Raw genomic sequence first — 16,270 nt, 5'->3', positions numbered from 1 at the left:
CGATCAAGTTAAGGACTTCGTTCTAAGTAAAGATGGCATCCTTCGATTTAAGAACAGAGTGTGTATACCTGCAAAGAGTGAATTAAAACATTTAATTTTAGACGAAGGCCATAAAAGTCGTCTTAGCATACATCCAGGTATGACTAAGATGTATAAAGACCTGAAAGAGTCATTTTGGTGGAATGGAATGAAGAGGGATGTGGCCGAGTTTGTAGCAGCCTGCTTGGTGTGTCAGAAGGCAAAAGTGGAGCATCAAAAACCGGGAGGGATGTTACGACAGTTAGACATTCCTCAATGGAAGTGGGACAGTATCTCGATGGACTTTGTAACACATTTACCAAAATCATCAAAAGGTCACGATTCTATCTGGGTTATCGTTGATAGACTAACCAAGAGCGCTCACTTTTTGCCCATTAATCAACGTATGTCTCTAGAAAAGCTGACGGAGTTATACATCAGGGAAGTAGTGAGGTTGCATGGAATACCTACAAGCATTGTGTCAGACAGAGATCCAAGGTTTACTTCAAGGTTTTGGCAGACGCTACAGAAGGCTCTGGGAACGCAGTTGAGGATGAGTTCGGCTTATCACCCTCAGACTGATGGTCAAACAGAAAGGACTATTCAGTCTTTGGAGGATTTGCTAAGAACTTGTGTATTAGATCATCTTGGAAGTTGGAATGAGATACTACCATTAGTAGAATTTACTTACAACAACAGTTATCATTCCAGTATTGGTATGCCACCATATGAAGCTTTATATGGAAGAAGATGTAGAACCCCGTTGTGTTGGTTTCAAGATGGGGAAGCACTAACAGTGGGACCCGAGCTATTACAGCGAACCACAGAAAAAATAAAATTAATCCAAGATCGGATGAAAGCAACTCAAAGTAGACAAAAGTCATATGCCGACAAAAGAAGAAGACCGTTAGAATTTGAAGAAGGAGATCATGTATTCTTACGAGTAACACCAACTACAGGAGTCGGGAGAGCTATCAAGATGAGGAAACTGACACCAAAATTTCTCGGACCGTATCAGATTCTCAAAAAGATTGGGCCAGTGGCTTATGAGGTAGCATCACCACCTGGATTGGCAAATTTGCATAACGTTTTTCATGTATCCCAACTAAGGAAGTATATTCCAGATCCAAAGCATGTGTTAGAAGTTGATGAAATTCAGGTCAAGGAAAATTTAACAATGGAAGTTGGACCAGTGCGTATACTAGATGTTCAAATGAAAAAGCTAAGAGGGAAAGATATTCGCACAGTAAAAGTACTTTGGAATGAAGACACACAGGAAATGACTTGGGAATTGGAAGAATTTATGATAAAGGAATATCCATATCTCTTTTGTAAGTAATCTTTTGTTAGATAGTCTTTGTTTAAATAAATAATTTTCGAGAGCGAAAATAATTGTTGTTGGGGAGATTGTAAGATCCTTGAAAAATATTTGTAAGTTAAATACTAGATAAAAAAAAAAAAAAAAAAAAAGTGAATAGTAAATTGTGAATAGTAAAAGGTGAATAGTAAAAAGTGAATAGTAAAAAAAAAAAAATATATATATATTTTTGGAAAGGATAAGTGTTCCACGTAGCTTTGAGATCAGAATTTATCAAATTGCAAATAAAAAATTATTTTTGTAATAGTAAAATGAATAAAAAAATGAATAGTTAAAATGAATAGTAAAAATGAATAGTAAATTTTTTTTTTGCTATAAATAGCCAAGGGGGGAGGCTGAAAATTTACACCAAAGAACTTAGAAAATTTTTGAGAGAAGAGAGTGGGAAGAATTTCAAAGGGGATATTCTGGAAGTTTTCAGAGGACGAGGGGATTAAGTCTGTAATAGAGGTAAGGGGAGCTAACTTTGAGTATTTCCTTTTGTATTATCTTGAGTCTTGGATATGCTATATTTTGTTTTTTCTGATCTTATATCTTGAATATGGAGTATTTTGTTTCTGTATGATCTTAAATTTTAAATGAGAGTATACTTTGTGTTGATATCCAAGTGTGATAGTTGTAAAATGTAATGTTGATTATGTTATGCCACTTGTATGTTATCAGTTGTTTATTTTTTTGTATTTTGGAAGGATTAGAAATTGTCTAACCGGCTCTGCCAGATTCAATTTCTTGTTTCCCCAAACATTCTATTGTTTTCCTTATTTAATTTTATTGTATTTTGGAAGGATTAGAAATTGTCTAACCGGCTCTGCCAGATTCAATTTCTTGTTTCCCCAAACTTTCTATTGCTTCAGTTATTTATTTTATTGCACTTTTGGAAGGATTAGAAGTTGTATAACCGGCTCTGCCAGATTCAACTTCTTGTTTCCCCAAACTATTTATTGCTTTACTTATTTATTTTATTGCATTTTTGGAAGGATTAGAAGTTGTCTAACCGGCTCTGCCAGATTCAACTTCTTATTTCCCCAGACATGTATTGTTCTTGTTATTTAATTATATTGTATTTTGGGATGGATTAGAAGTTGTCTAACCGGCTCTGCCAGATTCAACTTCTTGTTTCCCATGAATTTTTATATTAAGATTATTCTTATGATTGTCAAATATTGTATTCTTCTATGACCATTTATAGTAATATCTTATTATGGGTAATTGTTTATAATTATCTTGTATGAATTCTATCATGAATGAGTTTCTTGGCTGAAATTGATCTTGTTGGAAGGTCTGGAGTAAGGATTCTGTAATAACTTGTATATGAGTATTAAATAGATGTAGTGATACTATTTGAGGTTGTTGTAAGAGGAAGTAAAAATATTAAAATTAGGCATTTTAGATTTAGAGCATAAGCGAACAAGGTAGATAATTTAAATAAATAAATTGTTAATTATTGAAGGCCTCCCTTTGTTGGTAGGATAGAGGAACCTTAAAAAACCTGAGTTGGCACATCCCTGATCATAGAGCAGCCCTGGCCTGGTCCAGTCAGTTGTGACTAGTCATATGTGTTGGCGTCGAAGGTGAGTTTGATGCGTTCAGACATCTGGGTCCTCTCCGGTGACCAATTGGGGTAAAGAAAGATCTCTAATAGGATGAAATTAAAATAAAATAAGTTAATTGGAGATGCATAAAGTTATCATGGTAAAAACTTCATATATATTTTATTTATCGTTACATTGAGCTCAGACTTTAATACGTAGTGGCTAAGATATGATGAAATGTTTTGGCTGATCTATGAATCTTTAATTGGTGAAAATATGTTGAGTTATACTCGTTATGGTAAAAAATGAGTTTATAATATGAAGTATGATAGCTGGCGATATGTTTAATTTATTGACACCAAAATAGGTTATTGTCAAATTATGATTAGAGAATGAACATGATTGAGTTATGTGGAGAAGAGGTTATGAATTGTTGATTTGATGAAATGTTGGAGTGGATAAGAGAGTATGAAATGTTGATGTGATGAAATGTTGGAGTGGATATAAGAAATTATTGCTTATGAAATGATGTTTCCTACGGGAAGTAGTATGTTCGGTTATACCATGAGAGCTTGGTATGAACAAAGTAACACCTGAGGTTAATGAAAGCAGGCAGCAAGTGGTCTGACCATAAGGCTTTGACATAAATATGTGGTTCATAAGTTTTATAGAAGCAGGCAGAGAGCGGTCTGACCATAAGGCTTCAGAGAGTAAGACATAGTATACAGGTGAGGCTTAAGGAAGCAGGCAGAGAGCGGTCTGACCATAAGGCTTCGTGAGTAAGCATAGTATAAATTGTAAGGTTTATGAAATTGAGGAAGATGATTTTGATAATGATGAATTAATGACATCGGGGTAATGATATTTGAGTAATTGTAGAAATAAATGATTACTATTCTTATTACAAGTTTAATGATTGATTTGATATGGTTGGCTTACCCTTATTTGTTTATGCTATGATCATATAACTCATGTTATATGTGATTAGATAATGTTGCAGATGTGGTTGAAAAAGCTTAGAGATGAGAGAGATGCGGGGAAAACCTTTCATGGATTTTTGTAAAAAGAATAAATTTGTATTGGGAAGATTATGTTGTGTAAAATTTAAAAGTTGAAATGTCAACGGTGAAGACTATATTGTTTAAAGTTTGTAAGTTTGGTATTGTACTTTGGAGTAATTGAAATAAAGTTTGATTGTTTATATGAGATATCGAATTAATTTAGTCTCTACTATCAGTAATACCCTTTAAAATATTTGGGTGTTACAGTTACCAATCAGAATAACTCGACACATGAGTATTTGACGAACGTCATTGCTACTCAAATCAGTTAAATGAACTGACTCTAGAGTGATACAATCAATATTCAGAATATTTTAATACCAAGATGTTAGGTCAAATCAACTTGGATGAAGATACAGCAAGACGAGTACTTAACTACATTGGGAATCTTTCGTTTAAAGGAATCGACTGCCAGTCAATGACCGAACGCGACAATGTACATTTACTAAGTATTTGGACGAACGCTATTTACGTCCGTTAAGAAATCAAAGGTAAGGAGGAGCGTTCGGTATGAGATCGAACACTACATTAGAACGAACGCTGGGTAGATGACCGAGCACCAATTATGACGAACGCTTGGTATAAGACCGAGCACTATTTAAGACGAACGCTTGGTATAAGACCGGGCGCTATTTAAATTAATGTATACGGTATCACTACGCTGGGCCGAACGCTCAAACATAGTATTTTAAATGAGTACACTCGTTCTCGAATAGAATTCTTTCCGAATGAAAGAATTTCATTTTTAAGTCATTTACTAGGAAACCGAACGGTATAAGACCGTACGATGACGAGCGTAATTTATCATAGTGAGTAATTTCCATTCAGATTTTTCATCTATCTTAACTCAATATTTCTCATATAATTCATACTTTATAACTTCATATCCATCATTAATTCACATACTTTATAGAATTCATCATATTAACAAATCAAACTATACAATAATCATCCATCTTTCAATCCATACTTAGCAAAATCAACATGTAGTTCAACCAACAGGAAACATATTCATTCAGTACAACAGTGCTCGTTCATGCATACTCAATCAGCCCATATACATATATATATATCATACAATAAGTCCATATCATGCTTTCATACAACATACAAGCATAAATTAAATCAATAAGCTTCCCTTACCCGGATCAGTGAGTGAAACGTCCTAATGAAATGGTATGGTTCGCCCTCTTACAGCTTCTATCCTCAGATTCACTTAGTCTAATCACCAAAATCAGAAATAACTCAGATATATAACCTATACATGAAACCAGAACCTGGTTTCGCACGAAATCTAATGGACGAACGGTCAGAGACGAGAACTTACCAGCTCAGATCCCAATCTGTTCGGTCCAGAATGACGCTCACGTCTCAGACGGTTCTGAAACGTGATCGGAGAGGAAGGTGATGAGTTACAGTAGAGAGAAGGTGAACTGGTTCTAGAGAGAAGGTGGAGAAAATGGAGAAATCAGTTTTGAGGAAGAAGGTGAGTGCATGCAGAGAATGGGAAGGAGTGTTTTAGAAATTCAGTTCTCTTCCCCAAGTCAACCGGATGTTCTCTCACACGCGGACACCTGTCTTCCACTACTGTTTTCAGAATGTTCCAACATGACACATGACAGACGTGCAGCAGAGAATGTGAGTGCGTTTTAATGATACTGAGCAATGACGTGGGTGCATTAATTGAGATTTGACATATATTTACAGCGTTAATTATCTAGGGTCTCACAAATAGTACATTTGTAAACAGTTATATATTTCTTTTATCACTATTATATTACGATAATAGTTATCCATATGTCTTTAATAACTCCATATGAAATATATATATATATATATATATATATATATATATATATATATATATATAATAAATTTAGAATATAATGTTTATAAATGGAAATGAATAAAATTTAGAATTCGTAAAACAAAAATAATCTATGTCTGTAGAGAGGACTTTTTTTTTTTGTATATATATATATATATATATATATATATATATTATATATATATATATATATATATATATATTTTTTAATTTTACTCTTTAAGTAATTATTATTTAAATTAAAATAATTACATTTTTATTTTTCTTATTAACCTTTAATATAAATTAAGTCATTTTATAAATTAAATTAACTATTTTAATATTTTATCCTTTTAATAATTACATTTTTAAATTTAAATAATTATTTACAATAAAAAAATTATATAATAATAAAATATTATACAAATTATTCTTTTATATTTTTTTATTAAAGTGATTTTATAATTTAATAAAAAATTTGTTAAAATAAAGAAAAGGTATGTATTTTAACTAGTTTCTTTTAAATATTTAAAAATTTACTTTAGATCATATATGTTAATAGGCTGATAGTTACATGTTATCATTTAATAATTGTTAGCAAATGTTTTAAACTTTCACCAGCTTCCATGACTCTACCTTATTTTTTGTTTTCACTATGACAAATTTGGACTTATTTTTTTTTCCTATACTCCCATAAAATTCTCTTTACATCCACATAAAGTTCTGTTTTTGCACGGTACAATTCAGAACTTATTTTCAGAAATAAAAAGTATTTTCGAACTGTGTAATTAAAAATAAAAAAATGTATTCTAAATTATATAATTTAAAAGACAAGTAATATCTAAAGAAATAAAAATATTTCAAAAATACGTCTAAAGACACAATGTAATGTTAAAGAAAAAAATACAAATAAATATTTTTTTTGAAGGAGTTAAATTTCTTTTAATAATTTATTATGTATTTCATTAACAAAAATAATATTAGAAACTTAAAATTTATTTAAACTTTAGCATTATTGCATTTAATTAAGTGCTTAAAATAAAAAAGATAGGAAGACTTTAAATTATAGTAAATACATTCCCAATACCAGAATTTTCAACAGGAAAAGTAGTTCATACACCACTATTAAACTATCCCTACCATTAAACATAATTAAACAAATTCGTTACCTATATATATGTACATGTGGAATGTGAGAAATCTTTTCCCAGTCTTCGCCTCCTTCTTTGTTGCATCGCTGTTCCAGCAAAGGACATCTGTCTATATAAAGAAATGAAATTGATTTGGGAAGACCCTCCTCTGGTAAGCATTGGAGGTTGGGACAATCCCAAAGGTTCAGTGATTGAAGAGATGAGAGTTCTAAGAGACCCTTGTAGTTCAGTTTTTTTAGATTTTGACAATCTTTTATTATTAGTTCAGAAAGACAGAGTGGAAGCAAACCTTCATCAGGAAAACATTCCGCCTCTACTTCTACAATTTTTAAAGTTTCCAACGAAGGACTGTCTCCTAAAGCTCTTTTGAGTGAGCCAACAAGTCTAAAGCAATTAATCAGTGTGATGTCTTTTAGATTTAATGGCAAACCTCCTTCAGAGAACGACTCAAGTCTTGGACACTCTTTTATCACTAGCCTAAAGAGAGATGGAAGCAGCATATGCATGTTTGCAGGCAATGATTCAAAGTTAGGGCACTTTTTGATTTCCAGATGCCAGAGATGATTGTGAACATGATTCTGTGAAATCGTCTGTAGATTAGGAAATCCAATGAGTTGAAGAGTCCTGAGTGTTGGGAAGAAATCAAGTGGAAAGATCCTTCGAGAGACACAGTCATCACTTATTGACTCTGAACAAATGGACAACTTTTCAAGAGAAGTGTCGAATAGCATATGTCCAACCATTGCCACCAATGATGCTGCCATGCCCTGCCCATCCATTGTGAGCTTTTTCATTGTAGACCGCTCCAACGGCAGCTTTCCGCAGTCTTGTAGACGTAATTCTACCGCACTCACAATCAAAGCTTCAAGTTGTTCGCACTCAATCACTATTAAAGTTTTTAAAGCAACAAACTTTGGCAGGTGTCCTTTCAGCTTGGGACAATTTTCTATTGAAAAATATTGTAGACATGGAAAAGCACCTGTCACAGCTTGGCAGTCCCACTTTTCCCATTGCCTCATATGGGAGAAATACAATGTTTCAAGGGATTTAAATGAAGAAGAGTTGTTCCCATGAAAATCAGCACCAATACTCACTATCCCATTAAGTCCTGCAATGCTCAAGTGCTTGAGAAATAGAAAAAGTCCAAGCGGAGGTAAACGTTGGCAAGATTCACATCCCTCCAACTTTAAGGACACCAGATTCGGTAATGAATTATGAAGTAACCAATCTGGAAATTGTTTACCAATATAGTTCCTTATTGACAACTCCTTCAAATATTTTGAAGGACGTAGATTCTCAATTACATCCTCAGCTTTTTCTGAATCAACAGAGGAGCTGCCAATGAAATTCCATTCTAACCGTAGTTCCACAAGGTGTGGTTTGTTCTTCAAATCTACTTCCAATGCATAGGAGGGACTCTCAATATTCTGCAGATCATCAATTGTTAGACTTCCATGAAGATCGAGTTCTCCTAATTGCTGAAAATTGTTTTCCTTACTTTTCTCAACATGAAATGAACTCATCAATACTTGAACATTGTTCAGCTTTCCCAAATATGCTACCACATTTTTCACTCCAATATTTACTAATTCGAGACGACGCAAATTGTGGAGTTGATGTAAACATGGGGGAAGCTCCTTTAATTTTCGACAAAAGTTCAGCTGCAGTATTTGCAACTTGTAGAGTAAACTTATTGAGTCGGGTAGTTTTTTTATTTGAGTCTTGGATAGATCTAATGAACGAAGATGCTTAAGATTTCCTACAGATTTAGGCACCTCCGTAAGGCTACGACAATTATACAAAGATAAGACACGTATTAACTTAAATCTGGAGAACAAGTCATCTATGGACATCTTGCAATGCCAAACCCTACTATCTGTTGGAGTAAATGTATGCAACTTTTGAGTATCACTCGAACCCTCAAACCCATCAAAATCTGATTTAGAGCTTGAAAATGAACAATGACGGGTTGTTTTGGGAATACCTTTTGGTTCATCAACTCCTGACCTGATGCATATGTCTTCACAGACGTATTTTGCTAAATCATTTAGCAGGTCATGCATGATAAAACTCTTTTTCTCTTCGTTTCTTGACTGTTGAAAGAAGGACCACGATAATAGATCATTGCAATATTCTTCACCAACTTCTTTAGGACTCTTTTTCTGTAGAGGGTTTTCTAGGATATTTTCAGCCATCCACAATCGAATTAACCACTCCTCCTCAAACCAAGAACCTTTGGGAAGTAAGGCACAAAAAGCAAAGCATTTCTTCAGATGAGAAGGAAGGTGGAAATAGCTCAGTCTTAAAGCAGGGAGTATATCACTTTCATTTTCTGAAAAATCCCATATCTCACTCTTCATAATACTTTCCCACTCCCAAAGGGATGATTTATTGTGTAATAGACTTCCCATAGTTTTTAAGGCTAAAGGAAGTCCATTACATTTTTCAACTATCTTCTTACCAATCTCTATGAAGTCTGAGTCTGGTTGGGGATTAGCATTTTCGAATGCATGCTTTGCGAACAAGTCCCAACAATAATCTTCTTCTAATACCTGAAGGAGGCGCTTTTCTGATCGCATGGTAACAGCAACCTTCTCACTCCGTGTAGTGACAAGAATTCTACTGCCTTGGCCTCCGAAAACTAGGGGCTTCTGCACATCTTCCCATCTCGATGGTCTTTCGTTCCAAACATCATCCAAAACGAGAAGAAATTTCTTTCCCATAAGTTCTTCTTTCAGTCTTTTCTGAATTACTTCATGCTGTATACTATTATCAGTGGAACCAGTTATTGTGTCAAGAATTGCTCTTGATACTTTTAGAACATCAAATTCCTGTGGAACACTGACCCAAACTTTAGTATGAAAGTTAGCTTCTTCAAGCCTTGGGTCGTTGAATACATGTTGGGCAAGAGAGGTCTTACCCATCCCACCCATGCCCACAATAGAAAGTATAGATAGGCTGTTGTGAGTGTCCGATGTGAGCCAGTTAAGGACAAATTCTTTGTCATCATCTCTGCCATAGATAACACTTTCATTTGGCAAAGATGTATGTGCTAATTTACTACCGGATCCTGATCCAACCCCAACACCACCAACCTTTTTCAAACCTAGAAAATCGCTTTGGATTGCAAGTTCTTCTAGGTCCTCGATGACTTGTTCCATCATGGGTTCAAATTCAATTTCAAAGAAAGAAGAGTCGAGGGAATTCCACACCTTCTTAGATGCACTCTGAGACTCAGCTTGCACTTGGGTTTTGGAGAGTTCATAATCTATCTCATCCAAGAGATCTTCTGCATCAATCACAACATCTTTGGCCCTGAGAAGCCAATCTCTGACACGTGGATCTGTGAACTGCTTTTGTTCTGCTTCAAACGCCACAACATCAATGGCTAGCAGCTTCATCTTCAAGTTGCTGAGTTGCTTCTTGTGCTTTCTTTGATGAAATATGTCGACCAGACGAGAAGCCAAAGTGTCGATAGTCCTCTCGAGGAAAGTGGAAACTAGAACACCGGTAACCATTTCTGCTGCCATGATAACAATAGAGAAGAGAGAGGATGAACGAGACTGTGAGATTTGAAGTGAAGCTTATGCCTTTGACTAGGTGCAGTGCAATGGAAATAATGTCAATAAGGTCATTTTTTAATGATAGCCTTGAATTAAGGCCGGTGAACTTTTTCGTCAACAAGCAATAAAGAGTATTGAGTCTTCCGACAGCACTCTTGTTCACAAGCTGTACTCTACTACCGTAAATAATGAGTGGTTGTGTTAAAGAGAAGGTTGACAACTTCTCCTTTACATTAACGACATAATGATGTTACGAAACACTTTTACATTTAATATAGATTATAAAAATAAAATAATTATAAAAGTATAAATTATATCATTTTAAGAAAAGAATTATATAAAATTTAGGTACGTAAAAAAATCATTACTATTTCTAATAATATAAAAAATGAATCGCAACCCATCTTCTATGTCTTCGAGTGAATGGAGTCGAAACAAAAAAAAGAGAATGATTACAGAGAATAATAATAATAATAATAAATAAAAATAAAAGCTAAGAAATGAGATAGGAAAGATAAAAAAAGAAAATAGTTGTAAATTATTCAAAGATAACAAAACCAGTGATATATGTAATGATATAATCAGATTAAAAAAATAAAAGAAAGAGAGAAAAAAAAGTGATATATCTTGTGATAAGGGATGTAATGAGAAAAAGTAAAAAATTTAAAAATGAAATAAAAATAGGATAAAAAAGTTCAAGGGCATATTAATCTCTCGTTTTTTTTTCTCTTATTTTTCTTAAACTTGTGTGCCTTTTTTTTTTATTAAGTAAATATAAACTATTTAAACACATTATATATAATTAAGCAAATACACGCTTGAATGTTTGATCGGCTTTGTTGAGTTTCTTTTATATTGTTCGAGCATGTTAAGCTCCAAACTTCCTTTTTTTTTTTCTACACTTGGATGTTCTTATGCTAAGCTACCCCTGTATTTGTGTGTCAGGCTCATTGTGGTCAGGTAGAGAGATTATAAGGCCTTGATAAAATAAAAGATCTAGAAAGATAGGGAACGTAGATATTACTAATTAAAATAAGAAAAAAGACAAGTTATATAGGGGTGAAGTGAAACACATGAGTTATGAGGATCTAAAACTTCTTGTTGAGTTAGTGGTTATGGATTTGATTCTTGTGCATGATACATGTGATGGAAGCATGTCGAGGCATCAGACAACTTCCTTGAACTAGAGTGCAGCGGAATGGAAATTAATTGAAGCAATGAAAGATAATGCATGTAAGGTGTTTGATGAAAGTGTAAATGAAAGTATGGTGTGTGTTTGGAGCTTTTAAACTCAAAGCTTTCCTACTAAGGAAGGAAGCTAGAAGAGAGTGGCTGAATTCGAAATTCAGAGATGACTTAAGGATATAAGTTAAGCAAACAACTCTGCAACAATTCATTATATCCAAAAGTGAAAAATACAAGAGATTGACTCTTATTTATAGGTGAAAGATGAATCTCTAATCTCTGCCAAATTCTCTCTAAAAATTCAAATATAATTCGAGCTTGGGAGCCAAGCTAGATGGATCACGCTTCTCACTTCAAACACACATGGAAAACATGTAAAAATTGAAATCTGATAGGCAGTGGTTGGCCGCGCAGTGGTTTTGGCTTAGCCAAATCTGAATTCGGAAGGTAAATTCTTTCATGAGTCCAATCCGGAAGTCAAGCTTCAAAATCCGAAAAACCCTCCTTTTCTTCCTTATTTTAGCTTCTTTGCTTCTCTTAACTTTCCAAGCTTCTTGGATGGTTCATCCATTATCTCCTACCTTTATTGGATCCTACAAAACACATATAAGCATATTAAAAAGAATCATTTTAAGACTTAAAAAAAAATAAAAAAAGAGTTTCTAAATATTTTTCTCCAACTTTCTTTTCTTTTTCTTAGCCTTAGTTTAAGTTAGTACTTGGAATTCCCTAAAGATTTTCATCAACATGTTTTTATAAGGAGAGTTAAACCTTAATGTTTCTATAAAATTATGGTATGATTACTACGTATTTTTGAATGTGCATGAATTGCTTTGATGGATGCAGATTCTGGTTTGTCCTTGGTGAAATTCTTTTGGCATGTGTTGTTATTTTTTTTATGTGAATTTTAAGTGCTATTTGTATGCCATCTTGTGTCTTCATGATGTGGTGCAGCCCATTTATTTAAATTATGATGCAGTACAGTTTGGCTTTATAAAAATCAGTGTAGTTTTTCTTGGCCTTTGTATTTACGGTGCATACTTGGTTGATGCCATGATTCTGATCCATGCGATGCAGTGTTGATGCCATGTTTCTCTGTAGTCCATCGGTCTTTTATAATAATCCAATGCTTAGATCATTAAAGTTTTGTTAAAAAATAATAATTGGTGTGCCTGGAAAAAAAAACGACACGCTGGATTTATGAACATTGACCCATGCTTTTGAAAATAAAGTGACGAATGAAATATTAAGAACACAGCTTCTGGAATATCTTTCTTCTTTGTGCAGTGGTTTCTGGAAGATTGTTTTAAAAAAAATTAGAAAAGGTATGCATGCTTAATCTTTTTTCGTTGTTACTCATTTTCAATTAATCTTTTTCATTGTTATACCAAGTTCCTTATAATTTATGCAGTGCTTATAATATTATATTGTTAGACCATTAAAATATAGTTTGAAAACTGGTTGAATGTTGAAAAAAGTTCCAAATAAAATCACGTTGTTTTGATTAGGAACCTTAATCCACATATTTTCTTTTGAAAAAAATATGATACATTGAATTAGAAAGGCCACGTTTGAATTATAGTGTTTAAGTAGTGATATATTTTTTTTACGTGCATAAGTATTGGCTTATTGTTTTCTAACTGGTCCATGATTTAATATATATATATATATATATATATATATATATATATATATGTATATGTATATGTATATGTTATGGTGCAGCGATAATTTTGTTGTGGTGTAAGTTTTGAACGTGCATAATTTTGGAGATGCTGTTTTATTTATTCTTATTGGTTGTTTTATTGGTTAAGTCAATGGAATAAATGTTGTTGGAATATTTGGAGCAGTGATTTTATTGCTGGATTGAAATAGAAAATATTATCAAAGTCTTGAACGTGCAATATTTTTTTTTGGAATGCCTTTGTATGAGTAAGCGGGGTTTCATAGTTTGGCACGAGTTACGGCACATAAAATGGTAGATGAGAATGAAAGGAGGATAAGGTAAGGGTATACGTTGTGCAGAATTTTTAAGTGGTGCTACTAGATGTTTCAAGTAAGATGCTGGAATAATCTTTGTTGATTAAAATTTAATGGAATTGATTCTGGATTTTAAGTGATAGTGCGTACAAGTTGTTTTAGAATTTTGGTTTAAGATGATTTTTTTGTGTTGTTATGTGTATGATTCATGAGATAAGTTGTTGTTTGGCTTTTATAAAATTGAGCTATTAAAAGTTGTTTGTGGGGGTAAAGTTGATGTATTGTTGTGGTTTTGGATGGGACTCGGGTTTTTAGTTGGATTATGTTGGCTGTTTTTAAGTTATATAGGTGTTAAGTGTATGTGCTTGCGATGAGCGCACGGTGTTTTAGGAACTGTGAAAGTTTATGTCGGAATGGTGTGTGAGCATGATGAGATGTTGTTTGAGTGGAAGGTTTGGGTTGTTGATGTGTTTGGTTGTGTTAAGTTTTTTTTATCGTAATGGTAAAGTTAAGTTTGTACTTTTGTCTGTATAAGGTAGTGGAAAGTAGTTATTGTTTTACCTCTGAGATAGTGGAGAATGGAGGATTATAGTGTTGTTCATTTCATTTGTGTGAGGTAGTAGAAAGAGAGGATTATGGTGTTATTCATTTCGCCTAAAAGAGGTTATGGTGTTTAGTGGAAAGAGATTTTTTCGCCTGCATGAGGTACTCGGAAAGGAGAGGTTATGGTGTAGTTCCTTTTGTCTGTGTGAGAGACATGGGAAAATGATCCTTGGTGTGATGGTAGGTTATGAAAGAATGACATATTGTTAATATTACTTGATGGTAATGTGTGTTCATGTCATGTGAATGTAGTTTTGATTCATGGACGAAATTGTTGGTTTGAGAAGTGTGAGTGAATATGACTATTGTTTATTATCTTGTATTATTTTTTGGTTAACTCACCCTTGATGTTGATGTCTAAAGCGAAGAAACACGTGATGAAAACTTATGAGAGTTTTGAAATGTATTTAAGACAATAATTTTATTTTAAATTGTAATTTTCGAACGATATGGCATTAGAATAATGTTTACTTCTGATTGAATTTAAATGATATTTTAAATTTATTACATCACAACAATTGAATAATTGTTTTTTGGGTTAAGTATGTTTTCAGTCCTAGAGAAATTGTTTTTAGTCCCTCTTCCAAAGTAAAGTACATTTTAGTCCTCCTTCTTCAAAAAAACCTTATTTTTTGTCTTTGAAAGAGAGACTAAAAATAAATTCGCTTGATAGTTTAAGGACTAAAAACATACTTAACTCTTGTTTTTTTAATTCACTATTTTGTGATGATATTCAGCTTTATATCTTAATTAAATGAATGTTTTATAAATTATACATGACATTCTAAAATGAGTGTTAAAAAGATGTCAGATTGTCTTGTACTCCATTTGTTAGAAAATTGAGCTTCCACCGAACTCAATTATTAGGTCATCGTTACTCTATTAAGAGAGGCTTTTTGTTTTCACAATGTTGATGCTTTCACTAGTTTGGTGCTTCTTTATGAAGTATTTTCATGAAGTATGCCTTGCTCTCAGGGTTTTTTTTATGTCTCAGATAGAGGCCTTTGGTGTCGTAATGAGCTTGGTGCTTCATCATGCATTTTCTTCGTGTAGTAATTCTTTGTCTTTGGTATCTCGTTTGAAGGGCTTTTGTATTTTTCCTTGTACTGTTTTGGTGCCTTTCTTTGAAGACTTTAGTCCCTTGTTTAGAGGGCTTTGGTGTATAGGTCGGACGGTCTAATATGCTTTTTGATACGTGACATTCCATGTTCAGGTTGACATACAGAAAACACTCCAACACTCAATAAGTTTTACAAAAATAGGTTATGAAAAATGTATTTTTCCTATATATATATATAAACAATTAAATTAGACTCATCAATTATTCATTAATAATATTTTCATTAACTATCCATCAATAATTATCATCAATAACTATTATCGTTATTGATTATTGGTTAATTACGTCAACAACTATCTTTACTGATCGATTTATTAGCCACTTACTCACTTGGAACCATTGACCCGTCCGGCAGCCATATATATATATATATATATATATATATATATATATATATATATATATATATATATATATATATATATATATATATATACTAATAAAAAGTAAAAAATAAAACTAAAAATTAGATATTACAATTGTTACAAAATATTATTAAATTTTATATTGAAGGTATAAAAAATATAAAAGATAATAAAATGTATATAAAAATAAGTATGTAACACTTAAAAATAATTACTATTTATGAATGAAAAATTTCCACAAATAATGAAATCAATAAATAATAAGAGTAAAACCGATATAAGAAAATATTCACAACAAAAATGGTTAAAAAGTAATCTCTTTATTCATTGTTATAAATTGGGTTTTCTTAATTTTTTACTATATTTTGTTATATATATATATATATATACATGTATTATTTTTGAATAATTTAATACATTCACATAAAAAAATTAATTGACTGTAAAATAAATATTCATTTTAATTACGCAAAATTCAACCAATTTTTTTAATATAATTAACCAATT

At 32.6% G+C, this 16,270-nt stretch overlaps 1 protein-coding gene and 1 long non-coding RNA gene across 2 annotated transcripts; one reads left to right on the top strand and one right to left on the bottom strand.

Annotated features, from left to right (window-relative positions):
* The first annotated feature begins 1,758 nt into the window (after nt 1-1,758).
* Nucleotides 1,759-4,136, top strand: LOC148191656 (uncharacterized). The gene is made up of 2 exons (XR_015782621.1): nt 1,759-1,846; nt 3,917-4,136. It is a non-coding gene; the product is annotated as an uncharacterized LOC148191656 (long non-coding RNA).
* Nucleotides 4,137-6,846: 2,710 nt separating this feature from the next.
* Nucleotides 6,847-10,671, bottom strand: LOC148191655 (putative disease resistance RPP13-like protein 1). The gene has a single exon (XM_088100831.1). The coding sequence runs from the start codon at nt 10,475-10,477 to the stop codon at nt 6,962-6,964; it is 3,516 nt and encodes a 1,171-aa protein (XP_087956957.1). The 5' UTR covers nt 10,478-10,671; the 3' UTR covers nt 6,847-6,961.
* Nucleotides 10,672-16,270: the final 5,599 nt, after the last annotated feature.

This window comes from Vigna umbellata, chromosome 10, assembly GCF_029865625.1.
Source record: "Vigna umbellata cultivar VRB3 chromosome 10, Vumbellata_1.0, whole genome shotgun sequence".
In the NCBI taxonomy this organism is placed as follows: Eukaryota; Viridiplantae; Streptophyta; class Magnoliopsida; order Fabales; family Fabaceae; genus Vigna; species Vigna umbellata.
Note: the sequence above shows the minus strand (reverse complement) of the source record. Positions and strands in the feature narration are given on the sequence as shown.

Excerpts from the sequence above, each read along its gene's own strand:
- LOC148191655 (XM_088100831.1), bottom strand. The coding sequence starts at position 10,477 with ATGGCAGCAGAAATGGTTACCGGTGTTCTAGTTTCCACTTTCCTCGAG.